Source organism: Syngnathus acus, chromosome 4 (assembly GCF_901709675.1).
Source record: "Syngnathus acus chromosome 4, fSynAcu1.2, whole genome shotgun sequence".
NCBI classification, from domain to species: Eukaryota; Metazoa; Chordata; class Actinopteri; order Syngnathiformes; family Syngnathidae; genus Syngnathus; species Syngnathus acus.
This window is the reverse complement of record NC_051090.1, coordinates 155,001-180,998: the sequence shown is the minus strand read 5'-3', so window position 1 is coordinate 180,998 and position 25,998 is coordinate 155,001. Positions and strand designations below refer to the sequence as shown.

The 25,998-nt window shown below is 46.3% G+C and overlaps 7 protein-coding genes across 11 annotated transcripts in view; 4 read left to right on the top strand and 3 right to left on the bottom strand.

Annotated features, from left to right (window-relative positions):
- The first annotated feature begins 11 nt into the window (after positions 1 to 11).
- On the top strand, positions 12 to 1,724 carry LOC119122281 (nuclear cap-binding protein subunit 2). Its single transcript, XM_037250615.1, has 5 exons — positions 12 to 168; positions 597 to 683; positions 780 to 874; positions 981 to 1,119; positions 1,276 to 1,724. Exons 1-5 carry the CDS (start codon positions 94 to 96, stop codon positions 1,357 to 1,359), a joined length of 480 nt encoding a protein of 159 aa, XP_037106510.1. The 5' UTR covers positions 12 to 93; the 3' UTR covers positions 1,360 to 1,724.
- A 199-nt stretch (positions 1,725 to 1,923) lies between these two features.
- On the bottom strand, positions 1,924 to 7,680 carry LOC119122285 (ceruloplasmin-like). Its single transcript, XM_037250619.1, is given in 25 exon segments — positions 1,924 to 2,000; positions 2,070 to 2,175; positions 2,290 to 2,346; positions 2,418 to 2,557; positions 2,637 to 2,800; positions 2,920 to 2,975; positions 3,040 to 3,146; positions 3,292 to 3,420; positions 3,500 to 3,639; positions 3,722 to 3,926; positions 4,060 to 4,272; positions 4,368 to 4,518; positions 4,673 to 4,887; positions 4,973 to 5,017; positions 5,087 to 5,228; positions 5,333 to 5,480; positions 5,564 to 5,702; positions 5,900 to 6,040; positions 6,043 to 6,061; positions 6,136 to 6,227; positions 6,310 to 6,451; positions 6,453 to 6,487; positions 6,742 to 6,954; positions 7,024 to 7,268; positions 7,544 to 7,680. Coding segments are annotated over 25 exon segments (3,192 nt in total). The 5' UTR covers positions 7,666 to 7,680; the 3' UTR covers positions 1,924 to 1,974.
- Positions 7,681 to 8,749: 1,069 nt separating this feature from the next.
- LOC119122273 (transmembrane 4 L6 family member 1-like) lies at positions 8,750 to 13,023 on the bottom strand. Of its 2 annotated transcripts, none has more exons than XM_037250603.1 (4): positions 12,937 to 13,023; positions 9,910 to 9,978; positions 9,271 to 9,413; positions 8,750 to 9,202 (listed from the first exon to the last, which is right to left on the bottom strand). In XM_037250603.1, exons 1-4 carry the CDS (start codon positions 13,006 to 13,008, stop codon positions 9,004 to 9,006), a joined length of 483 nt encoding a protein of 160 aa, XP_037106498.1. In that variant the 5' UTR covers positions 13,009 to 13,023; the 3' UTR covers positions 8,750 to 9,003. The 2 variants fall into 2 exon arrangements, with proteins under 2 accessions (XP_037106498.1, XP_037106499.1); XM_037250604.1 differs by lacking the exon at positions 12,937 to 13,023 and adding an exon at positions 10,692 to 11,039.
- Positions 13,024 to 13,242: 219 nt separating this feature from the next.
- LOC119122271 (transmembrane 4 L6 family member 4-like) lies at positions 13,243 to 15,203 on the top strand. Of its 2 annotated transcripts, XM_037250600.1 has the most exons (5): positions 13,243 to 13,602; positions 13,891 to 13,980; positions 14,081 to 14,226; positions 14,360 to 14,546; positions 14,934 to 15,203. In XM_037250600.1, exons 1-5 carry the CDS (start codon positions 13,432 to 13,434, stop codon positions 14,949 to 14,951), a joined length of 612 nt encoding a protein of 203 aa, XP_037106495.1. In that variant the 5' UTR covers positions 13,243 to 13,431; the 3' UTR covers positions 14,952 to 15,203. The 2 variants fall into 2 exon arrangements, with proteins under 2 accessions (XP_037106495.1, XP_037106496.1); XM_037250601.1 differs by lacking the exon at positions 14,934 to 15,203 and having other exon boundaries at positions 14,360 to 14,576.
- Positions 15,204 to 15,593: 390 nt separating this feature from the next.
- On the top strand, positions 15,594 to 17,078 carry LOC119122270 (transmembrane protein 69-like). Its single transcript, XM_037250598.1, has 3 exons — positions 15,594 to 15,705; positions 16,038 to 16,082; positions 16,173 to 17,078. The coding sequence occupies exons 1-3, from the start codon at positions 15,667 to 15,669 to the stop codon at positions 16,932 to 16,934; spliced, it is 846 nt and encodes a 281-aa protein (XP_037106493.1). The 5' UTR covers positions 15,594 to 15,666; the 3' UTR covers positions 16,935 to 17,078.
- Positions 17,079 to 17,589: 511 nt separating this feature from the next.
- LOC119122258 (calcium-binding mitochondrial carrier protein SCaMC-1-like) lies at positions 17,590 to 23,189 on the bottom strand. Of its 2 annotated transcripts, XM_037250575.1 has the most exons (11): positions 22,696 to 23,189; positions 20,788 to 20,914; positions 20,625 to 20,712; positions 20,293 to 20,404; positions 19,389 to 19,547; positions 19,153 to 19,305; positions 18,790 to 18,897; positions 18,384 to 18,551; positions 18,137 to 18,287; positions 17,854 to 18,068; positions 17,590 to 17,815 (listed from the first exon to the last, which is right to left on the bottom strand). In XM_037250575.1, exons 1-10 carry the CDS (start codon positions 22,873 to 22,875, stop codon positions 17,887 to 17,889), a joined length of 1,428 nt encoding a protein of 475 aa, XP_037106470.1. In that variant the 5' UTR covers positions 22,876 to 23,189; the 3' UTR covers positions 17,590 to 17,815; positions 17,854 to 17,886. The 2 variants fall into 2 exon arrangements, with proteins under 2 accessions (XP_037106470.1, XP_037106469.1); XM_037250574.1 differs by having other exon boundaries at positions 17,590 to 18,068.
- Positions 23,190 to 24,497: 1,308 nt separating this feature from the next.
- Positions 24,498 to 25,998, top strand: part of fam102bb (family with sequence similarity 102 member Bb) — a 5,900-nt gene continuing 4,399 nt past the window's right edge. For both annotated transcript variants that reach the window (XM_037250577.1, XM_037250576.1), the window contains exons 1-2: positions 24,498 to 24,817; positions 25,605 to 25,725. In XM_037250577.1, coding sequence (XP_037106472.1) covers positions 24,672 to 24,817; positions 25,605 to 25,725 — 267 coding nt within the window. In that variant the 5' untranslated portion in view covers positions 24,498 to 24,671. The remainder of the gene's footprint in view (positions 24,818 to 25,604; positions 25,726 to 25,998) is intronic.

Here is a 25,998-nt window from a genome sequence, read left to right as displayed (position 1 = left end):
GCAATCCGCATTAGAAGAAGAAAGCCTACGTAGTTGTCGTGCGACGCCAACAAAGAAGGAGCAGTTCGTATGTAGTCAGTCTGCTTCTCCACCATGTCTGTGAAATTGAATGCTTTAAATAGCGATTCTTACACCGATATAGGCTCATACAGAGACCAGCATTTTAAGGTAAGACACAATGCTGAATGTGCTGTGACAAAACGATACATTTTGGAATCCAAATGAGCGTGCCGTCCGTCCAAGCAATCTGTGCACTCTGCGGTCCCGTGTGTCTGTTGTTTGGCGATCGCTGATCCCGGTGGGGGGGGACAGCTTTCCCCCCCCAAATCTATCAATAATGTGATACGGTCTTGCTGCTAAATTGCAACACTTTTGAGGCGGTCAAAGATGCGTTAACGTAGACGTCAATGCATGCAAATGATCCAATCCAAACAAGGCGACAGAGGGAGGAGATTCCACGAAGGGAAACCAAAAGGTACAGAACACTCGCGATTTGAGCCTATGACGCGAAGGAATAAAGACATAACGAACCGAGGTGCTGAGTTGGCAACCACGACCAAAATAACCACGATGGCAATACTTTGTGGTGTTTCCAGGGTAAGTGTCATATACAAGAGAAACTGCTGAAAGCAAGCCACACGCTCTACGTGGGCAACCTCTCCTTCTACACCACAGAGGAGCAGGTAAGAAACGGTCTAGAAATGAGTCATCTGCTCTCAATGCTTTGTGTTGCATCTTTCCACAATCTTTTGCAACCCCTCCCTCCCTCTTCTGAGCAGGTTCACGAGCTCTTTTCTAAAAGTGGGGACGTCAAGCGCATCATCATTGGTCTGGACAAAGTCAAGAAGACGGCCTGTGGCTTCTGCTTTGTCGAGTATCCTTTTCACCATGTTTGCTTGAACCTCGCAAATGAAGTACTACCGTTCCGTCATGCGTGCACGCATAATGCCTCAAACGGAACTTAACCCCAGCTGGTGTAGATACTATACGAGGGCAGATGCGGAAAATGCTATGCGCTTTATAAATGGCACACGTCTGGATGACCGCATGATCAGGACGGACTGGGACACCGGCTTTAAGGAGGGAAGACAATATGGTCGTGGCAAGTCTGGAGGACAGGTAAGCTCCTCTGAGTACCATTGCCAGGCAAAGTGACCAAATAAAACAAGCTCTTTGGTTGCAAGTGACACTGGACAAAAAGGCTTGCTTCATATTCCCTTTCTTCATGTTATTCTCTCAACTATTTCACTGATCCTTTGTGGCTCTTTTGTGCAGGTGAGGGATGAGTACAGGCAGGACTACGACCCAGCCAGAGGCGGTTATGGAAAGTTGGCTCAGCAGCAAAGAGGGCCGCAATAATCCGTCTTGGGTTAGGGTTAGGGTGATCCACCCCCTCCTCCAGTCATTATTTTTGATGTGTGGTGCTTTTGATGGATCAGACTCGTTCTATTTAAGTGCAGGAGGAATAGCGTGCCAATTAGATGTTTTTCACACCCAAAATTTACCCGAATGGAGGTGTTGTGTACACTGTTTTTTTTTTATAAAGCTCTATCTTTCAACCTCTGGTAACGCTGATTCATACTTTAGCTCAACTTTCATATCAAATGATGTCTTTGCTGCGCAGTCCAGAAAAGGCTCATGGCCAGATGTGCGAGGCGATTACCTCAGCACGAAGGAAATGACCATGCATGTTAAAGGAAATCGTTTTCACATCTTCATAAAAACCCCCGAAATAAATACATGAAATGCTAATTATTTTCGATACAAAGTAAGAAGGGAAATGAAAGAAATGGTTGAATAATTTGAAGAAAAAAATGTTAAAAGGTTCAAGTTTGGTTTTTAAGAGCAAATCTATCAACCTCTATTGCATTCATGAAGTACAGGGAAAAAGCATTTGAATCGACAGACAGACACACTGTTGATACTTGAATAGAATATATTTGGAGATGTGCTCTTATTTTTGCCTTCCACATTTTAACCAGTGAATCCCCTCTTGTTCACTGCAACCACAAAAGAAGTGACGTATTAGCACATATGCAATATCCAGATTGCCACGGTGTGCCACTCACCTTTTTCTCTGACAGTATACATCGCGATTGTGCCAGCTTTAATATGGTCAGTAACATGACAGTGAAGCAGCCATGTTCCAGGATACTCGGGCCGCATTTTTACTGTCTACAATCAACACACACAATAAAGGGACGTATGTGTAGGTTAGAGGGAATTTGATCCAAAAGTGCCCTAGCGACAGACGGTAAGATTGAGGCTGCAGCTAACGAAGTGCTTTACCTGAAAGGTGGCTGGAAAAAGTTGAAAGACATCAGTGGTGTGCGGGCCTCCACCCAGCTGTGGGTTGTTGTTTTTTTTTTGTTGCCATATTAGTATCGTTCCCATCTGCCAATGCAATTTGTCCATACCTTATATTCCACGCTGTGCCCATGCCAGTGAACACCGTGCATGTCCACCTCAGTGCCCATGCCCATCAGGTACCAGTAGACCTTATCTCCGACCTCCATGTTCAAGCCCTTAAGGTTGGCGTATACAAAGCCATTGATAGCTGAGACGACACAGAAAAAAACAAAAGGAACGCTTTGCAATTCAATTCCAGTGCAGTGCGCTCGATGGGCTTTCCTGACCGTGCATCTTGTTGCTCTCGATAAAGTCTTGGTCATCCTTCAAATTTGCTCCAGGGCTCCTGATGTACGCCCTGATGTTTTCATCCAAATACCAGCTCTCGTTCTCATCAAATACCAGCATCAGCAATGCAAACTCTTCGATTTCTTTCTTCAGGCCCAAAGTCCTTGAAGCAAACAGTGTGATGACGATGTTACATTACACAAGCGCCACTTGAGTCTTTGTAAATCATTGCCATCACGCAAAAGAGCTCATTACGAAGCGTCCGTATGCCAAAAGGCTTACCTGGCCCAACTCCGTCGACAGATGACCAGAGGACCGATGAGACCGCTGTACAGGTCCTGGCAGACAGGGAGGTCAAATGTCAGAGCAAGAACCATTGCATGTGTGGCGTGATGAGCACACCTTGGCAATGTCCACTGTGGAGTAGTATGCTGACACAGAGCACTCTTCTTGCTCCGTGGTCGGTCCTGTATTCTTTGTAACGTACCACTCGTAGGTGTGAGTCTCACCTGTCACGCACGCACAGCAACTCACCAACATTGGCTGTGAACTATGTACTTGTGACATTGATTTAGTCCAAACAATCGGATGAATCCATCATTTCAAGTCACCGAAGGTAGCCAAATCAATGCCTTGTGCACTTTGCTCACTTACCGGGATTGGTGCGGTAAACGTTGGGGCTCTCTGTCTTGACTCCATGGGCGTGGATGGAATACGGTCTGGATGCCATGTTCTTAAAAACCACCTTGACTTTGTCTCCCACGCCAGCATGGATCATTGGACCTAAGAGAGCAATACCAGATGATTTAGTAACCAGAATGGAGACAAGCGTACCATAACAGCATGTCAAACAAGAGCCTACCCATAATGCCCAGATGTTCCATGTCGGCACCTCTTTCCACCTGCTTGTTGAACTTGTCGTTTGTGAACTGTCGATAAACCACCTTCTTGTAGCGTGAGCCGATAAAGCCGCCCGCTTGGTCAAGGAAGACGGAAGCTGGACTGCAGAAGAAGAGAAGAGGCACGTTTCATTTGTGCCACTTTGAAATCGTATTTGAATTAGAAATAACTTTTGACAAATTACCTTTGCTGACCGTGAAACATTTCAGCCTCCCAAGTACGATTTGGAGAGTAATCCCAGTCCATCTCCATGGCAGCGATGTAGTAGGTTTTAAAGTGGTACATGGTCTCACCCTGGCGCTGCAAAAAGTTGCATTTCTCCACCGTGTAGTTGGCTCTCATTCCTCCACGGTAGTGCGCGATGGTGGGTGACGCCACTTCAAATTGACCTGAAAACACACACACACACACACACGAAGAAAGCCAGATCATTTTTACAAATTGTCATGAAGTAAATGAATAGGCTTGATTATTTGGTGTGCTGACAGCTAATCTTGGTCCGACGCTGACACGAGCACTCACCCATACTGTCCGGCTCCATGGTGACGGTGCGCGAGATGTGCGGAAAGACAGAAATTGCGTCCAATCTGTTCTGCCGAAAGATGAAACGGTTTCCCTCAAAGTAAAGACTGTTGATATCCGTTTCGGAACCCAGTCCCGACAGGTGCCACGTGACTTTGTCCCCCTTACACATGGTCAGGCCTCGGAGGCTCCCGTACACATAGCCGTTGATGGCTGTGAGAGAGAGACACGATTCCACAAAAGTTCCAAAGATGCGAAAAGAATCAGTTGAAGTACAGTAGTTGAGTATAAAGGTCTACGATGCCTACAATGCATCTTGTTGCTCTCAATAAAGCCTTCATCGTCCTTGTTAACAGTGGCCGGAGCTGTGGCGAAGGCACGTATTGTATCGTCCAGATACCAGCTCAGGTTTTCATCAAACACTGTGGCCAGCAAGTGAAACTCTTTCTTATAGTTCTTCTGTAAGGCGGACAAAGTGGAAAGATGTTGCAGGCCATTAAAAGAAGAAAAAAAACGGCCATTCAATCAAAATCCTTAGTGACCACATTTATGACGTTTTCCATCTTTGCTGCGCAAATGTGACGCATTGTCAACATCTTGCGCTTTCTCTGACCTGAATCCCCTTCTTCAGAGAATTAGGGCGGCAGACGAGCATGGGTCCGACCAGTCCCGAGTTGGTGTCTTTGACCGGGTCTACGCCCGAGTAGTACAGGTAGGTCAGACAGTCGGCCTCTCCGTGCACGGGCCCGGCACCCGCAGGCACAAACCACTCGTAGGTGTGCGTCTTGCCCGGTGCCACCAGAGCGGCCGGAGGAGGCGTCACTAGCCCTGCAGGTGGTGGGAAGGAGGGAGGGAGGGAGGGAGGATCAGTAAGGATGACAAGAACAATCGCATCAAGGCGCTCGTCACTTACTTTGTTCATGTTTTAATTCCCTCAACTTTTTTGCAGTGTAGGACTCTAAAGCAATGAAGAGCAAATACAGCGTCAGCAGTCATGAAATGAAAGCTCCGGGAGACAACGACGGACCTTCTAATTCATTGTGATAGAGCGTCCCGTCTTGTTCGATACTGTACTGTACTCCGTGCGGCTGCATCGAGTAAGGCCGAGTGGCCTTGTTCTTGAAGACCACCTTGATACTGTCTTTCTCTTCGGCTCGGCAGCACGGGACCTGGAGAAAAACGAAATCACCACATTTGCGCTTGCACTCAAGTGGGCTGAAGTCTACTATGGACTTTGCTGTACGCGCATTCTTCACTCTTGTCCAAAGTAGGCCAAATTACCCAGAATTCCAAGGTGTCCCTCCTCCGCTGTGCGTAGCATCTTGGTCAGAAAGGAGCTGTCAGTGTATTCCACATAGCGCACCTTCTTGTAGCGACTTCCGATACGATTTCCACTTCTGGTCACAAACGTGTCTGCCTCGCTGCACAAAGACGCAGAAGCTCTACCGCGCATGTGTGTGTGTGTGTGTGTGTGTCGCGTGTTTACGTATCGTGACAACCTAACCTGTCTGTCGGCAATGTGGGAGCGTAGTCCCAGACCTCTTCTTCTGCGGCAATAAAGAACTCTCTGAGCTGACCTTGCGGACGTGGTTTGTGGACATTTGGGAAACATTTTCTGATCTCAAATATGGCCTGCATACCACCTACAGCAAAACAAAAGCCATGGCAGTCAGTTGAGGTGAGGTGAGGTGAGGTGAGGTGAGGTGAGGTCAGGTGAGGTCAGGGTCAGGTCAGGTCAGGTCAGGTCGGGTCAGGTGAGCAGGACAATTGCTGTCTGAAATGGTCCAGTATATGACGGCGATGCAGCTATCAAAAGCGAGGAAGAGCGAGCCAGGCTGACCCATCAGATGATCATTAACGGTGCACGTCAGCAGCCAGTGCCCGGGGTTGTCCGCCACCATCTCGGCCGTGGTGCTGGAGCCGGGGAAAAGACTGACCGTGTCTGTGTGGTGATTTTCGCTCATCAGGATCTGCCCGTGGAATGAACGGAATGCATGTCCACCTGTCGGTGTGCGCAAGATTGGCGCTTAGAGACAGTGAAGTGAACTGGCAGAAGCAAAACAGGAGGCCCGTTACCTCATTTCCCAAGCCAATCATATGCCAGTGGATCTTGTTTCCTTGGCACATACTCAGTCCAGGTAGGTTACCATACAGAAATCCATTGATACCTGTGGGGACAATTTGAGAAGATACAATGTACGTACGTATGGCCGCACACGACACGAGAATTGAGCCTCTCTCTTTTTTCACCATGCATCTTGTTGCTCTCCATGAAATCTTCCTTCTCTTTCAGGCCGCTGGCAGGGTTTGTGATATGCGTCCTGATGTTGTCATCGAGATACCAGCTGAAGTTTTCGTCCGACACCAAGAATACGAGGGCGTACGTGTAGTCCTGCTGCACTGTCGCCGTGCGTGTCCACCAGCGTTCCTGCGCAAAAAGACATCGAGATCGTTTGACCGCGGGCCGGCCGATGGACCCGCTCGCAATTGTCCGGAGGTGCGATTGACGTTGCCCTGCCATTGGATGCCTGCCAAGCGGTTATCCAGGCCACCCGTTTCCAATTTGGAATGCCCCATTCGACTTCACGCCTTGAACTTCATCACCTGACAGCAGCGGCACCAACCAATACGGGAGTTCCAACTAAGCGAAGGGGACGAAGCGGCAAACGGGAACTAGCCTACCTTTCTTACAGAGAATGAGGGGTCCAATCAAGCCTGAGTTGATATCTTTGGGAGTAGACACGTGCGAGTGGTAGAATCTGCTCAGGCAGTTGCTCTCGGTGGCTTTGGGGCTGTGCGAATGGCGTAGAGTCCACTCGTACGTGACGCTGGTACCGGGAGCCACCGAGTCGTCGCCCTTCATCTCGGCCGCTGTGCCGTCTGGGTACAGTGCCCCTAAGACAAGATGTCAGTCAGCCAGGCTCAGTCAAGTGGATGGAGAAGACATTTTTGCCCCCCTTTTACCCTCGCTGCTTTGCTGTAGTTGAGGTCCGTGGGGATGGATGCTGTACGGTCTGGACGCCGCGTTTCTCAGGTGGACGATCAAAGTGTCGCCCTCTTCGGCCATCAACAGGGGTCCCAGGTAGCCCAACCAGGCTTGCTTCGCCACCTCCGTGGCGTACGTGGCATCGCTGTACTGCTTATAAAGGGCCTTTTTGTAGGTGGAGCCGATTCGCTGCGGGCCCTTCTGGAGAAAAACGGCAGCTTCGCTGCACACACAGAGAGGGAAAAGCATCTAGGAATAACGGTCGTCGTGACTCCGTCCATTCATCCTTTTTTGATGGCACACAAGGGATTCTTTGGACAAATCCAAGCAGAGCCGCCATTGCGCACTCTTAAGCTCTTCCTGAAGACTTCTCGTCATTTGTAATCATCCTCTCGTCATTTTCACCCGGAACCATGACGTCGTTATATGCCGTTTTCCTCCGAGCCCTACGTCAGGGAACGGAGTGAAATCAATCTAAAGAATGAGAAATAAACCTACTCATCTTCTTGGATTGTGTTGTTCTGGATGAGGTTCATCCCACTGGGTGCGTAGTTCCAATTAACTTCTTCTATCCTGAGGAAATATTCTCTCCTCATTCCAGAAATGCAGAGCCGGTGCATAGCCCAGCAGGATTAAAAACGAACAACAGCAACTTGCGCTCTTCGCAGTGTGACATTTTGACCACTCGCTCGCTCGCTCACTCGCTCACTCGGTCTTTATACTTGCTCAACTGCCCGACTGCCGGTAAGAGTCAATAATGCTTCGAGGGTTCACTGACCAATTGCCACCATGACCCCGTGTTCAACTTGCGCAAGACCTGAATAATGTTTAACCTGGAATTCTGTTGCACTTTTTCGACGGCATTCAGCCTAATGTCTTATTTTGATTCCATTTCATGTTCTTGCCGCTTGTATTCTTATTATGATGTGTAGGTTGTCATGCTTTCTGTCTGCGTGTGTGTACTCGCCCCTCCCTTCCTGTGTCTACTCCCAATCAATGTACTCATAATCACAGTCACCTGCCTCTCTCTCTCTCTCTCTCTCTCTCGTTACCTGCTCCGTATTTAAGTCGTGTCTGCGTGTCGCTCCCGGTCGGATCGCTGATGTCTTCTCATCTCTTGTCTCACGTCTCTGTCAGTTCTGTTTCGGTTAGCCGGTCTGTCGGTCCGTTGACTTATGTTAGTTTGCCGGTTCCGTTGGGCTTGTTCCCTGCCTTATCCTCCCGTCTAACTCAACTCCCTTTTCCCTCAATAAACCAAGCTGGTCCGAGCTGCATTTGGTCGCCCTGCTCCATTCCCATCCGTCCGTGACAGTTGTCTGGTTTGCAAGTGTCTTGGGTGCTCATTTGCCTGCCTGCCTGCCGGCCTGCCGGCCTGCCGGCCTGACAGCCAGCCAGCCAGCCAGCCAGCCAGCCAGCCAGCCACTCGTGTCTTGTCCAGTTGTGCCTCGTTGTCTCGTCCATTTGTTTGGAGTTAGCACCGCGATTTCCTTCAACTCCGCATGATGGAACCAATGCTTTCACAGCGCACCAAACAAGTTATGAGATGAGGGAAGATGACATTTCTATCAAGTGCGTTGAACAGATTGTTGTAAAAGGATCTCTGCAACACCTGGAAACTTGTCTACAATCCGGGAGACTCCAAGTGCACAGTAATATGTACTCCGAAAAATTCCATGATATGAATGGACAACTTAGAAAACACATAGGAAGCATCGTAGGTTTATTAGTATTTGACTGAATTGTGTTCATTTTCTCATATCGGTTGCCAAGAGACTAAATATGAATTTGGAGTTGTTTCATCAAAGAAAATCAAAGTGTTGCTCAACTTAGCAAGCCTATACGTATCTACCTGAAATGGGCATCTTCTGAGCGCATTTCATGCATAACGTGGACCGCAAATACGGATGTGTTCAAAGCAACGCAATCTAGCCGAGCTGTAACTCTTTGGGTGCTCTTGTCTAAGCATTCAAACTATACTCCTGCTTAAAGCAACAAGGCCGACAGACAGCGTTGACCAAACCGCTGGCCAGCTGCAAGAGGCACAGCATAAACTCCAGCAGAGCCAGGCCCAACAGCACACACAGAAGAGTCACGTTCCATTCCACCACGCGGAGCGGCTGAAGGCACGCGGCCCACGACTCGGGCCGCAGCAGATACCTGAAAGCCACGAGAGAAAGGCGTAAGACGGACTTGACGTCCATCCCCGCTCGTACTGTTGCCGCTACCTTCCTCCTTGATCCGCGAAGGGGTACGACCACCCGAGAGAAGTGAAACACTGGGGACCCTGCAGCAAGGCCAGGCCGGAAATGACCAAGCAGTAGCTGGCCCCCGTCAGGCCCACCACAGCCGCCAGCACTGATCCGCACATCTGAGGAATTCAATACATTCGGTCCGTGCAGCACAGATGTCCAAATGGACTTTATGCGGAGGCTTGCCTTAATACTCTTTGTTTGTTTCTTTGTTTGTTTCTTTGTTTGTTTGTTTCTTTGTTTGCTTGTTTGCATGTTTGCATGTTTGCATGTTTGCGTGATTGCATGTTTGTTTGTTTGTTTGTTTGTTTATTGATTCATTCTGGAAGAAATAAGAAGAGAGGCAGCTGCACTTGACACACTTGCACAAACAGCAGCTGTGCACGTGGCTCGACTTGTGTGCCAAGCTCACTCAGTGTGTTGCGTGTTAAGCGACAAAGGCACCCTTGTTTAATTACCACGCTTGGATTAGCATTAGCATACCACCTACCAAAGGACCTCGTGTAATACTAGCGTCGAGACAACTGCCGAACGGGATACCTTTGTTGTGTTTCGAGAGAAGAAAACAAGCACATGGTTCCGTTTCAATATTGATCATGAATCACGTGTGCTTACCATCAAGCTCTCGTTCCAGCAGCAACTACATTTTCCCAAAGTGCTAAAGGTTATAGCAGGAATCAGCATCTAAAACACAACACACGCTTTAGACTTCAAATGACAAATAAAGAGGTGAGATGCAATGTGAACCATGGATACACATTGAAATGTTATTTCTCAACCGTGGGTGGGTGGCTGGATGGCTGGATGGATGGATGGCTGGCTGGCTGGCTGGCTGGATGGATGGATGGAGGGAGGGAGGGAGGGAGGAGGGGTGAATGATGGTGATACTTTGATATTTCTCTTCATTTTCCACGCTTCCCTGGCTGCCCTGCGTCACAGGAAGTTCACTCACATCCTAAGAGAGGGAGTGAAGTTCCCAAGGTCTCCCTTTTTCCCACGTGTGTGCGCACACACACACACAAATCATTTCAGACAATATGGAAAATGAGAAATCAGCTCAATTGACACCGCGAAACCTTGTTTGTCCTTGGTAACGGACATACTGATGAAGGAAACGACTCCACAATGTAAGTCTTGTTTGGTTGGGAAAAATATACCCTCTCATCTGTTTAAAGCCAAAGAAAGGGAGCAGCTCAGAAGGAGAAGAAAACCCACAGATCAGATCAGCCAGCCCCATGAACAGAGCAAAAGGATCTACTGAAAAAAGGTCAAGACATTGAAAATATAAAGTAGTTCTATCAAAAGAAAACAACTATTTCTGAAAAGATGCAATATGGAATGTTGTGATGATTCTATCATATAGCGAATGAGTTAAGAAGTTGCACTTTCTGACTTACCAGCAGTCCTCCGCCTCCCAGTCCGCCAAAGTAGCAGATGTAGCTGGCCAGGCGCCCCTGCTGGATGTATGTCATTTGCCCCATCGGAAACAACAGCAGCAGATTGGCCAGGATACAACAGAGGGCCAGAGGTAACAGAGCCAGGCCCAAAGACCTAGCGAAGCCCACCGAACAACACATGGGAAAAATCAACAAAACTGCAAGAAAGAGACCATCAAATCGGAGCGACAGCCAAGCAGGCCAGCGGCGGCCCAAGAATCTGTCCGAGCAGCTGGCTGCTGGGCTGTCAGGAAATAATCCTCCCCCTTTTCAGCCACTTCTACCGCTAAACAAAATAGGCCAGGAAAAAACACAAACACACACACACACACACACACACACACACACACACTCAGGAAACAAGCTGACCAATAAGCTGCAGGAAGTTTATAATTAGAAATATGAAAATCTAACAGGAGATGTGTTTGTTGCTTTCTCTTGAGGTCTTACAAACAGCCTCAATTATTATAGACACATTGAGTTTTTCAAATGAAGTATCTTTGAAATGTTGACTATTACTTAATATGTGCCTTTCCCTCTGGATCAGAGTTGCACAATTTGTCAGTGGGTCTCCAGCGGACAAAAGGTCACTCACTACATGACCTCCAATGTCGGCATAGGAGCGCAGTTATGCACTTTACAATTAGGGCTTTACAATTGCCTCGTAATCCCAATTGGAATGCACCGCAGCCACAGCCACAGGCACAGGCACAGGCACAGGCACAGGCACAGGCACAGGCACAGCCACAGGCACAGCCACAGGCACAGGCACAGCCACAGCCACAGCCACAGCCACAGCCACAGCCACAGCCACAGCCACAGCCACAGCCACAGGCAGGTCTAGATCAAGCCCATGCTAATCTGGAAGCCCCGCATGCTGCTGTGATTAACAGGTGCAGTAAAACACAGAGATAGATGGATATGATGACAAAAGACACGTCACGAGTCTCACATGCTTCTATACCCTGGGCTTGCTTGACTATTTTTAGAACCACGTCGCCAGAAACGCTTAGCTTTCACCAACATGAGATAACGCCAGGTTAACCGAGCCCCGTTGCCGCTCCTGTACAGTAGGCGGCAGTATGACCCAAAGACAACAAAGTAAAGAAGAAGGACGAGGAGGGGAAAGGGAAAGCGTGTGAGCGGCCGCACCGTGATAGATCAGGAGGAAGAGAGACAGGAGCGTCAGTAAATTGCCGAAATGGTGACGCCCGCCTCATTCTGGCGTTTTCGATGACACTTATCAATGACAGAAAGTAGATTCGACTTTCCACCGAGTAAAAGCCTTGATGATAGGGAGGGGCGGCGCGCACCCTCAGCACACAATGGAATCCTTTACTCTGCTAACTATAGTCAAACAGAATGCAACAAGTTCAAAGTCACCTTGCTGAGGTCATCCAAGGTCATCACTCTCTGCCCCGGTAGAAAGCTTGCGTTCCACGCTCCCCCGATTCCCATTGGACCGACGGCGTGTGTCAAATATTCAACATCCTAGCTGCAAAGCGGCAGAAAAGGGACTTAAATGATTGCATACATGCGCTTTCCCGTAATTATGACATGAGTCACATAACTAATGACAAACTTGTCTGATCTCATACATTCTTAGGCCCTTGCTCACTGATAATGGCTGGATGGTGACATGTAACCTGTCATGTCTGTGTGGCAAAGACCAAAAACTTGCTACAGACGACCATGGACGCCAGTTTACACACAAACACACAGACAGCAGATCAGCACATCACTATTAATTGGTTGTCGAAACAATAGGAGATTTTTGTTCATTTTCATTGTCCAGCAGCCAGAAGAAGAAAGATTGCTTTTACTCAGAGTATGCGCTATGATAGCCAGATCATTTGCACATGAAGCAATGTCATATAACTAGGACTATAAATTTGTGTGTAGTTCCACAGAACCATTTTTCATGAACAAATATATATAAAAATATATATATACATGTTTATATATATATATATATATATATATATATATATATATATATATAGCATACACTCAGACATCCTCACAACATGGGCCACACAAAGAATCAAATTTGCTAATTATTCCACATAGTTTGCAAAGCGGATGATGTATTGTGTTAAAGTTTAATACAAGACCTGGACGTCTCACTTGAATCAATAGGCTTGATAATATTCATATCGTATTTGATAGGCCAGACAGATGTCATTTTTATCTTTTGGTGACTCACCAAAGCTAGCTCTGCTTCATCGATCAAATGTCTTTGTCGTCCTACCGAACCCAAAAACAAATGGTAGAACATTAACCACAGTATCTTCACTTGGGTTTCTCTATACACACACACACACACACACACACACACACACACACACACACACACACACAGACAGCGCCCTGCCTCAGTGTGTTTTTGCATGAAAGCAGCAGCCAGTGAATGCACGCCTGTTTGCTTTATTGCAGCCTGCACTTGTAAAAATGTGAGGTCACCAAAAAAGCTAGGCGGGCGGGGCACGGGGGACCTACTATAAAGGCTGAGCTCTCGCATCCTCCATCCTGTCTTGTAGTCTACATGGTGACAGATGTCATTTGAAAAGCTGCAAAAACTGCTAGATTTGCCTTTTTTCCCCCAATCTGGTTGCTCTTGTACAACAGTTTGAACGTTGTTTCAAGTGAAGGTTCACTTGAAATTTGGTTTGGTAATCCGCCAACGACGAGGACGACGACAATGTGCTCCGGGGGCTTTGCCAAGTGTCTGGGGATCACGCTGCTGCCCCTGGCAATTGTGTGTGTGCTGTGCAACATCCTTCTCTTCTTCCCTGGTGGAAAGATTGTAGAAAGGGAGCACATCACTGAAGAGGTATGGTACTTTGGAGGAATTTTTGGCTCCGGCATTTTGGTAAGTTTCTTTTCTTGACGCCGATCCACTCACTCGTACAGTTTACGTGACAATTGAGCTTCGGCTTTTCTCACCATTCATTTATGTGACTGATGGATATTGTCTGTATTCAGGGTTTCATTTGGTTATGTCCAATAGTCTTGCTGAAAACATACTATATATATATATTTTTTTCCCCTTTAGTCTCTTGTGCAGAACACGACATTTCTCATGGTGAATACTTGGTTGTTTGCATCTAAACGACTCAAATGTGTCTTTTTTTTATTTATTTTTTTGGATTGACGGCAGATGATTTTCCCAGCCCTGGTCTTCCTCGGTCTGAAGAACAATGACTGCTGCGGTTGCTGTGGCAATGAAAGTTGCGGGAGGAGGTTTGCGGTGTGGTGTTTCATGTCTCCGTTTTCATCCATACGTAGACATATAGTGGTAGTGATTCTGGAAAAGTCCAATGGCCGTTCTCCCGTACCTCTCCTGGTAGATGTTGAGTTCCATCCTGTTTGCGGCCGTCGGTGTCGTAGGAGCCGCTTACTCGGTCATCGTTTCGGCCGTGGCCGTAAACCGCGGACCCCAATGTCTGGCTCTACTCAACAGCACGCGAGCGTGGACGTATCCCTTCAGCGACGGGTAGGACGAAAAGCATATGAAGTTCACAATTGAGTGTGAAAGCGCATATTACAACATAGACATGTACGTATGAATGTCATCCACACCCAGATGACATTGGATGCATCTCCTTTTCTTCTTTTCTCATCTGCAGTGATTATCTGAGCAACTCAAGCATGTGGTCAACCTGTTTGGAGCCAGTTGGTGTGGTGTCATGGCATCTGTGGCTGTTCTGTGTTCTGCTGCTCATGGCTTTAATCCAGATGGCCCTGTGTGCCGTGCAGGTGATAAACGGGCTGTTGGGAGCCCTGTGCGGGGACTGCTGTGGATGCTGTGCTGGGGTAAATCCCTTGTAATATAGTACACTGGAGCAGAGGTGGCCCAGTCTGGTCCTGGACAAGCCCTATTCAGCCTGAGTGAAATGAGCAGCTCATCTGCAAGCTTTTCGGAAGCCTGTCGAACATCCTGATCGTGCCAATCAGGTGGGAGGGAGGGAGGGAGGGAAACTTCTGAAACAGGAAGAGTAAGGTCTTTCAAAGACCACACTTGGGCCACTCTGCACCAGACAATTCCTATGTTTGAGAGTATTGTAAGATTTCTAGTACACCATTTCATTACTATTCACATACGTACTTCATCTGGATAACAGCACTGTGTGTTTTCTTCTCGAGACGTTTGTTTTTTTATTTATCGATTTATTTATTTGTGTATTTCATCATGTATTTCAGAATGATGGAGCTGTGTGAGCATCACTCGTCAGCTGAGATCACCTCACCTTTTGGCAGCGTTTTTTTTCTGTATTCTATTTTTAGAAAGAGGATTTTGACAAAAAGAGCAACTTGATTACAGTGTAATGTACACGACAAAACACTGGTAAAATGACAGAGGTTGGACTGATAATGTGTGTTTTTAGATTCACTTATGCTGTCTATTGGAATTATTGCAATATCACGGATATTTTCAAACACTGAATAAAGCATTTTGTCACAATAACCAAACAGAGTGACCTACATAATGATTCCTCGAGGAAACTTGGTATGGACTGTTCCCTGGTGCTCTCTTTTGGTCATGTTTTGATCATCCTTTGTGGTCTTGCTTCCAAAGTAATTTGCACTAAATAAATATTTAACATGAAATATTTGCATCGGTTCATATTCAAATGAGGAGGGAGTAATACCTTTGTGACATAGGGAATGAAAAATGGATAAGTAGGCAGAATATTTTGATCCAGGTTTATCAAGAAATGTTTACTTTTTTTTTTTTTTAATACTTCAAATGTGAGCAAAATAGCTCATACCAAAGCAAAAATCATATTTTCTACAAAATCTGAATTAATACATCTTCGTAAGTGTCTGTCCTTTTTCTTCGTTATTTTGGGCGGAACTTTGTTTTCAACAACCTGTTTGACACGGACGTTTTTGACGGCGGGCGTGTTCGTGTCACCAAAACCTAGCACCCTTGATGGTTGTCATAATATGCCGATTCTTGTCTCTGTCAGAGGTAATTGTGTGATTCTTAATTCTAGTACAGTTTTAACTTTGTATTAACCAATTCAGAACGGATGAAAATGCGCCATTGTGTCCTGTCAAGTCGTTTAGAAAACGCAGGATTTGTTTTAAATTTGCTTAAAGTCCGGACGTCAACTTGATAAAAAAAAAAGATGCAAATTGAGAATATATCAATCTTTTGACATACCATCTTATTTAGTCTTAGTCTTTAATACTTTTAATCTCATTTATTTCTGAATTATCTTTTTGCATTCATATATTTTTATATGAGCTAAATTGTGCATATTCAACCCAATGAGTGAATCTGTGTACATCTTTCTCTAGATGCTCTCTGTTTGGTTTAGAAAAAGCACCCTCACTGCCCAGAAGGTAGGTATTTGTAATAACACGTCTTTGTTTATGACCACGGTGAAGTCATTGAAATGTAAGTCAAATGTTGACCTGGATATCTTTTCTCAGCTGTCGCACGTGGCTGGCCGCCCACCACAATGTTGGCCATCGTCACTTCTCAAGTTTACCGATGCTGGATCAGGCCATCAACGTGCCAGCCTGGCCTCCTTAGCACGGTCTGGACTTTCCCGGGACAAATCTTGTCCTGGTGCGTTTGCGCTTTCCTCGAGGACACCATTTCATGCAGTGGCTTTTCCGGCCAGGAAAGGATACTTCCACTCATCGGTTGTGAGGCTGAAGAAGCGACAGCAGCCCGAAGCTCCTCCTAGAGAGCTGGACCTGCTGCGCTATGACATGAAGGACTTGTGGAAGAGCCCCAAAGCGGCTCTGTGGCTAGGCTTTGCGGGACTGATCCCCTTTGTTGCCCCTCCTCTCGTCATGGGCGTGACTGAAAGTTACATTCCCGACTTTGCCTACGCTCAGTTGGCCTACAGCGTCTCCATCGTTTCTTTCCTGGGCGGCGCTCGCTGGGGCTACGCCCTCCCCGAGGGCAGCCCGGCCAAAGCCGACTGGCTCAACTTGAGCAACAGTGTGGTTCCTTCCCTCTTGGCCTGGGTTACCATGCTCCTGGCTGAGAGCATTGTTCCTGCAATGACTATGGCTATTATGGCGCTGGGAATCTCCCTTCACTACGATCTGTCTCTGCTGCCCACTTACCCGAGCTGGTTTAAAGCCCTGCGCGCCGTCTTGAGCGTCGTGGCGTTTTTTTCCCTCATGGGCACACTCGTTGCACATGGAATGTACCCGGAGAAAAGCTTTTTTTCAGAGTGAGAAACAGTCTCGTCGCGTGAGAGTTGTGCAAAAGGTTGGTCGTTGTCGAGTTCAAAGAGAAATGGCACTCCAATGTGAACATACGGTGCATTTGAAATTCAATCGATCAAATCAACGAATGAAATAAACGATCGAACAAAATCACTGAGCTCGAAGAGTTTTTCGTCAGCCCATTTTCAATTTCGGAGCATTGAAGTCTCTATCTAAACTTTGCCACCGTTCCGTCTGCAATGGATGGATCCGACAACTCGGGAAGAGTGACATGAGTGAGGTAAATGACATTATGGAAGATGCAATCTGGAGTAATCGCTTCTTAAAGCTCAAGCTGTAATAACGTTCAGCTTCAGTCAAGGCGTGTCATTTGTTAACTTTCATAATCATGCATTCCGTGATGGCAACAACTAAATCGCATCCAATTGACGAGTGATTACCAAAAATATTGGAAACCCAAGAGTGGATGTAACCGTGGGCCTTTTTTTGGACACTTGGAATAGAATAGATCTTTATTGTCATTGTCACACGTACAACGAAATTAAAAGTGCCAACCGATCAGTGCATCTGCTAAAATAAAATAAAAAATACAAACTTAAAACCACACAAAAGAACATACATCCATACTTGAGTTAATATAATACCTCCAATGACCGACCACAAGTGTGTACTGAAATGTTTTTATTCATGTGTTTATTTGTTGACGTAAACATCTACCAAGTAAGGGAGAGAAAGGCAAACAGGTGGAAAAAATACTTTAGGCACAATGATTTTCGAGACGGTCCTGATTGATGACCAACAAATATGTATCATCCGACTAGAGGAAATTGCAATCCAAACGAACATTTTAAAGTCAGCCGTGCTTTGCCTGGAGTCTGAGTTGGAACCCCAATTGAATAGCGAGCCAGAATTGGAGAAAGTGGGGTGTCCATTTGTGCATAATCAATCATCGTCTCTTGTCCTACTTCTGTATACCGAGGCCCGAGCGCATATATTCGTACACCACGTAGCTGATACTGACAGCTGGCAGCACCTTCATGAAGTTGGGCAAGATGCCGCGGTAAAGTCCAAAGAATCCTTCTTTCTCCAAAATCGTCTTCACCATCTCTTTCATCTGCAATTGCCGCGCACCCTCCACAGAAGCTGCATGAGCAAAAGTCATCAGTTGAGTTAGGAAATCAATGTGAGACCGTACGAAGAGTTGACGTTACCTTGAGCCTGCATCCTGGTACGGACCAGAGCCAAGGGGTAACTGGCCAGCTGGCCACAAGTACTGGAGAGGGTGCCGCAGCCCAGCAGCACCAGCACACCCGGGTTGGCTGTGTCTTTGCCGTAGCGGGACAACCACGAGTTCTTCAAGCTCTAGTGAGAAAATGGTTGGTGAGAAGAAGGTTGACGAAAACAAGGACTGGTGTGATGGTGTGCTGTGCTGTGGTGTGGTGTGGTGGCGTGGCTCACCTCATAAACAGCCAGATCGATCCCAGCATAGGGAATGATGCCCAGAATATTAGGAAGATAGCCCTTGTAGAATGCCTTCACGCCTTCTCTTTTGAAGATTTGTTTGGCGCAGTCCGCCATTCCCGAGTATTGGCCCGTCTTCCTCAGGGTTAGCCTGGTCTTCATCACCTAAAAGGACAAAGTTGAACGAAAGAAGCATCCCAAAATCCATCCGTCCGTCCGTCCATCCATCCGTCCATCCATCCATCCATCCATCCATCCATCCATCCATCCATCCATCCATCCATTCCACCTTCCGAGCCATCGCATTCCACATCAGACAAAATCAAATGGAGAGTAAAGGGCAAACAATTGCCCGTTTGTATTGCAAATTGAAATCCAGTGCAAACAATCTGACGGAGCTCACCTCCATAGGGTAGATGGCCGTTTGGGCCGTTGCTCCAGCAAGCGATCCCGCAATGAATCTCTCGTGCGTCTTGATCTTGCCTGGTTCGCTGGACAGCATCTTCTTGTACTAGTCGGACACAATATAAGAAGAAAAATAGATGGGATTGGACAGACAATCAAAAAGCCCAAAGACCCATTTTTGCCTGAAGCCACACCATTGGGCTCGGTGCAAAAAAGATGGGATTGGACAGACACAATGGAAAGAAGACTCATTTTTGGCTGAACCTGCTGGACGCAAGTAAATTCTCTGCACTTGCCAAAGAGGGAAACTAGCTCCCACCAACCACAACATTCAGTCTTCTTCCAAACAAGGATTCGTTACCTTTTCGTAGGCCATGAATTTAATGGCGGTTTCTGGGGCGATCTTGAGGACGTTAATACCATTTCCTCGCCATAAAGACCCCAAGCCTCCTTCCTTCAACATTTGCTTGAAACCATCCACCAGGTTGATGTTGTTGCTCTTTGACGCATGGACCTGCACATCAAGAGTCATGGATGAAAGGATTGCGACACGGTGGACGCGATCCAACGAGCGAACGAACAAACGTGCGGACAGACCTGCATGAAGACCTTCATTCTGTCCAGGGGGGCGGTACCCGTACGGGACACCGCCCCCGCCATGGCCCCCGCAGACAGCTGCTTCCACCACAAACCTGTCGTCTTCTCCTCTTCTGTAAATTCATCTGGGATGGTCAGGCTGTCGCCTATGTCCAGCACCTGGACGTTTGGGGTTAGAATTGAAGCCATTTCTCCGGAGTTTGACATCATCAAACATTTCAAGGGACATACGTAGTTGCTGCTGCTGAGGGCAAATGACAAGCGTGCAAGTTGAAGAACCTACCATATCCACCTCCAGCTCATAAATGGCCTCATCATCATCATAAAAGTCAAGAAAAAATTTTTGCTGCTGCTGCTGCCGAGGCTGCAGCAGAGCCATTGCTGTCTCAAAAGGTCAAAAAAGTTGTTGTTTTTCTGGATCCTTTCCACGGCTAAAAGGAGCTTGCCGCTGGGCCAGACAAAGCGCTTCTTCCCAAAGAGAGAATTGCCGACGAGTGAGAGTGAATGCCTTTGCATGCTATTGCTTGGTGCTTCAATCTTTGCATCTCCACTGACTTGCTCGCTCTTATTCTGTCCCAATCCCCTTGATGACCTAATCCCTCAAGCCAAATTTAAATTGCCAAGATTAGCAAGAACACTTTTCGTTACGGTCGTGTCATTGAACAGCGGCAGCCAAGCTCGGAGCTTCGGCCATCGACGACAACTGGCTGTGCGATAGATAGATGATTCAAAGCCTATTTTTTCGGGTGAGCGTATTTGGAGGACATTCCGCCCAGCCTCAAGCTACGGAAACCATAGTCAATCAATCCGTGATGGCATTTATGGATGCATGTATTGCTCAATGTTAGAAAACCGAAGAACCCGGTGGTGAATATGTCAACATTTTGAAAATTTGCAGACATACCGTAGTGTGTTTCCAATATCGGACAACCTCCTCAAGGTTGGTGGCTGTGGTCAGCAGGAAATGTTTCCTCCATTCATTCCAGTCCACAGTCATCGTGCCATCGACGTCAATACTGTGCAAAAGGTTCATTCGGTACCAGTTTCACTTTTGCAATTAAAAAGAAATAGGATCAATTGTCATGTCTTTGATATTGCCTGCTTCATAGTGGCGAGTGATTGGGAGTCTTTAAAGAGAATCTCATCTGTCCGTGTGTGTGTTTATTTGGAGAAATGTAGCGATGAACTCGCATGACTACTTCCCCAATGTCGGTCTGGTACATGCTGAAAAAATACCTCTGAAGAATCTTCTCCGCTTCGTCCTTGCCGACATCCAGCCCGATATCTGCGAGGGCCTGCTTGATCTCCATGCAGTCAATTTTACCTGTCGAGACAAAAAGTCAACCCTGCAGCCAGATGACGCCGTTTTTACCGTGACAGCCCAAAACCTTCACTTTACCATCATTGTTTCTGTCTAAGCTCTTGAAGGTCAGTTGTAACTTCTTCTCATGTTCCTTCAGGTACTTGGAGAATTCATTGAAGTCGAGTCCTTCGTCTTGGTCCTGGTCTCCGGAGGAAATGATTTTCTTAAAGGAAAAGAAGATATTATTGGTCCAAAGTAGTACTTCAAACAAATCTGAAACTTCATAAGTATAAACATAGTCGCAACATGAAGACGTCTATACAGGTAATATTGTCATATAGCCCCACCTAGTGGTGACAATAAATCTCAGCTTGTACACTGCGGCCGCGGGTCACTTGGTACCGGGCTGCCCAGAAAATAAATAAATAAATAAATTTGATCGACGATCAATTAATTCAGGTCAAGACGCTCGTCCCGGTCACGTGACAGGTTTCCCCAGTTGAGCTAGCAAAAATGAGTAAGAATTTATTCTGAAAAATGTGGCGATTCTCTCCCAATGACATCCGTCGGTCCAGCTGTGTCTCTTGACACAGGTTAATTCGGGTCAAGAAGCTCGTCCCCCCCAGTCGAGCCCGCGAAGCTAGCAAAAATGAGCAAGAAACAGAGATGTTTGGAAAGGGAAACAAAGCCAATGGGAAGAAGAAGAAGAGGAAGAGGCTACGGCTTCTAAGAAAAGGAAAGGTAAGCTGCTGGATTTCAAAGAAAGTCCTACTTCAAATATGGATTTATCGCCGCCACAGGTGACTGACGCGCCAAGCAAGCAAGCAAGCAAGCAAGCAAGCAAGCAAGCAAGCAAGCAAGCAAGCAAGCAAGCAAGCAAGCAAGCAAGCAAGCAAGCCAGCAAGCCCACTCTGCATAATATGAGGCGGGCGGCGACAGAGGCAAGGAAGCCTTCCAAAGTGCTTGGGTACATGGAGAGCAAGCATCCTGGATTCAAAGATAATGGTGAGTTTTATTTGCATGTCGTTTATACTTGTCTTTATGCCAGTCGTATCATTCATTTTATTTCATCGTATTTATATATTTATTATAAATGTATGATTTATTTATTCATCTAAATGTATGATTTATTTATAGAAAGGCCGGTCCGCGAAAATATTTCTGACACGTAACCGGTCCGTGGCGCAACAAAGGTTGGGGACCACTGCACTACGGCATCAAGCCCATTGCACGACTCCAAGTGAAAAATTGTCAGACAGAAGAGCCGGCCGGCCGCAAGACGTTGATCATGCTCAATTTTGTGACTTCTCTGCAAAGCGTGTGGCAAAATCTGACGATGCCCCATGTGACTTCTCTGCAAAGCGTGTGGCAAAATCTGACGATGCCCCATGACACCATTTCTGACTTGACCACTGTGAGTAGGTCATGACTACCAAGCAGAAAGTTACTTTAGGTGGACTTTTACACCCCGCTTCAGGAAATTGGGGGCTATGAAATTCCTCTCTGAGAGAGAACGCGAGTTACCGTCAAAGTTACGAGCAGTATGTCAATACAATACTCCTTCCTTCCTTCCTTCCTTCCAGCTCAGTGGCCTAGTGGTAGAGTGTCCGCCCTGAGACTGGAAGGTTGTGGGTTGAAACCCCGGCCGGCCGGGTCATACCAAAGACTATAAAAATGGGAGCCATTGCCTCCCTGCTTGGCACTCAGCATTAAGGGTTGGAATTGGGGGGTTAGATCACCAATTGATTCCCGAGCCCGGCGGCACCGCTGCTGCTCACTGCTCCCCTCTCCCCCAGGGGATGGATTAAAATCACACGGGGATGGGTTCAATGCAGAGGACAAATTTCACCACACCCAGATGTGTGTGTGACGATCATTGGGACTTTAACTTTGACTTTAACTTTTCCTTCCTTCCTTCCTTAGCGTCTGCAGTCAGTCAGTAGTCAGTCAGTCAGTCAACGAGTACTGTGTTGTGCATTTCTGACATGTTATCGATCCAATTACCTGAGCCGCTCCTTTCCTGGTACGGATGCCCATTGCAGCCAGGCCTGCCTTCAGTTCCGACACATCCACTTTCCCATCCTTGTTTGCGTCGAGTTTGGCAAACAGCTCCTCGTATATTTTGGGGCTCTCCGCCGAGCATTGACACTCCGTTAAAAACATTTTTGCAACTATTTGATACATCGTTTGCTTGACAAACGGAAACAATCTTCAGCTTTGTCAGCTATGGTAGCAAATCCACTCCTGTGGTCGCCGCTGCTTCTGGTTTCGGTTCCGTGTAAGTTCGGATGGATCGGATTTCCGCAATGTCGCGCGCCGAACCGACACAACACACGTCGACTTAGAGATGCTTGCATGAAGTAGATCATCCAATTGTTGATGTTTTTAGGAATGAGCCCGCGCGTGTGTGTGTGTGTGTGTGTGTGAGCGAGAGGTGGTTAGGAGACTTTAGACAGACTCGCCCGACTTTTCCTTGGAGACCTCCTCTTTTTACGGACGCACGGGAGGCAGAGAGACACACCCTTCCTTCTGCATGATCTGCGCCCTCACATACTGCACACTGCTGGGGGCGAGCTCTGAGAGTCCTATTTCTGTTGCTATTTGAATACATTGATTGTGTGAAATCTAAAGGCGCATTTACATCACTCCAAAATATTCCGATCAAGTTCAAGAAACGACAAATGTCAACTTTTTCAACATTCAACAAAAAATCCCTCGAAATAGTCCTCATCCATTCGACATTCAACATAAGAGATACACGTTGTTGGAACGATTTTTAACATGTCAGAAATTCCCATTAACTCCCCAAAAATGTCAACATTTTTCTCGTAAACTAACAAATCGCACAATATCCATCCCATCCATTCCCAATGATACATTGTTGCCATTTGAAAATGTCAACATTCACCGAATTCATGCTGTGAACTGAGCAAACCGTTTTGGTGCGGTCTCTTTAAATGCAAATGAGGGTACTTTACATCCCGCCCCCTCCAAGCTGCAAGATGTGCACCTCCCTTTCCGGTCAGACGTATTTGTAGTTTTTCTTCTTTCTAGTAAACGTGTCAAAATGACCCGAACTATCCAGAGCACAGCGAGAGGGGGTCTTTTCCCTTTGGTTTGTCCTATGAGACGTCTCAACAGCAAGTCACTTATTGATTAGACAGCAAAGAAAATGTATATTTAAATAATGCGACATATCTTATAAATGAAAGGCAATGGTGAAAATGATGCAATTAGACTTCTTTTGTGCGTGCATGTAAATTGACAATCATACGTATCTCGCCTCGTCCATTGGCTATAGGGCCAGCCCTGAGTATGCTGTAATTTGAGAAATCCTGATTTGATAACTCCACTGTTTTCAAGGTTCTTTTAAAATATTATCTCTGGCGTACATCTGGAAACTTTAATAAGCCCCTGCTATTTGTGCAGTATTTCCATAACGTGTTTGCCCTTTCAATGTAGTGCTATGTACTGTGTTTTGTGGAATACATTATACTAAATTTGACATGATCTGGAAGGCTAAACGATTCAGAAAATTAGCTGGAAAATAAATCAAGTCTAAATAATATGTATATCCGTTTTATTTTTGTTACAATTATTTTCTCTTTCCAATTTCGCGGACCGCCTGCAATACTGCCACGGACCACTGGAGGGCCTTGGAGCGCCGGATCTAAATGGATGTTCTAGTACTTCGAACCGCCAAGTGTCGACATTTTGGATTAGAGTAACTCTATTTTATTTTGAAAGGTAAACTAGGAAGCGCTCGCTCGCTCGCTCGCTCGGTGTGCAGCTTTTCTCCTCCTGGCGTGGCGTCTGTCGTGAGCGCTGGGAGAGCAGCAGTAGCAGCAGCAGCTTCTCCATCTTCCCTCCCACCTTCCCTCCCTCCCTCCCTCAACACATCAATGTGGTGATTACCTCTGTGCACAATGGACGTCGGACGACGACATTAAACATCCATCTCAAGACTGTCGAGCCCGTGCATGGATTTAATGATGATGAAAAAGAAGAAATTCAAATTTAAGGTGGATTTTGAGCTGGACGAGCTTTCGTCGGTTCCATTTGTCAATGGAGTCCTTTTCTGTAAAGTCAGACTCCTGGACGGCGGATTCTCCGAGGAGTCTTCGAGGTGAGCGTCATTCTTGCTGCTTGCTTCTTGCTGCTTGCTGCTTGCTTCTTGCTGCTTGCTTCTTGCCGCTTGCTGCTTGCTGCTGAGCGCGGCATTGGAGTGGACTTGTTTGGATTTACACCAACGAGACGAGACGTTGCCCAGTTCAATCAAATGTTCACGATACCAAGTCGTTTGTCGGAGCGATGGAAACGGCTTCCTCGCCAAAGACCCCTTATGTCACGAGCCTTAAATGTAAATAAGCAAGATGTAGGTAGGCGTTATGTAAGTGCTACTTAAGATGACAGCTTAACCCTCTGCTGGCAGAAGCAAAACTAACCACAGCAAAATTCATCATCGAAAAATAGTTCTCAACAAGAACCCATCCCTACATATGATGCAGTTCACGCACGCGCGCGCGCGCACACACAAACGCTTCTTTTGGAGCATATAATTAGCACAATTGACAGTACAATGACTTATCATTTTTCATTTATTGCAGACTGTTAATATTGATTCTAATTTTAAAAACAAAAAACTCTTTCCACACATTATTGGATTGTTTTTCTTCTTCTTCAAAAAAGATGAGTTTTCACTGAGAGTCAAATGGTTATCATATCATTATCAGAATATCTGGGGAAATTTTGGAGCGATGAAATTCACACAGCCCTAGCTCTGGCCTTCTTGTTCATACATATATGTGTACAATATTAAGATCTAAGAATAGCAGGTATGAATAGTTGATGGAATATTCATACGTATAATAAATTTGACTTAACGCTGATATGTTTGTGGTTTCGTCACACAGGGAAGCGGTCCAAGCCAATAGTGTACGGTGGCGGAAGAGGTTCTCTTTTCCCTGTAAAATGAATGCCAGTGCTGGGACCGGTGTACTGGACCCCTGCGTGTGCCGCGTATCAGTCAGAAAGGTACTTGATTTATGGAGGCAGCGCTGCTCTCTGGTGTATTTTTGGAGAACATTCGAGTGCACAAATAGATACCGACCGAATATATATGTGTATATATATGTGTATATATGTGTATGTATATATGTATGTATATGTATATGTGTATATATATATATACACATATATATATGTATATATGTATATGTGTATATATATGTGTATGTATATATGTATGTATATGTATATGTGTATATATATATATACACATATATATATGTATATATGTATATGTGT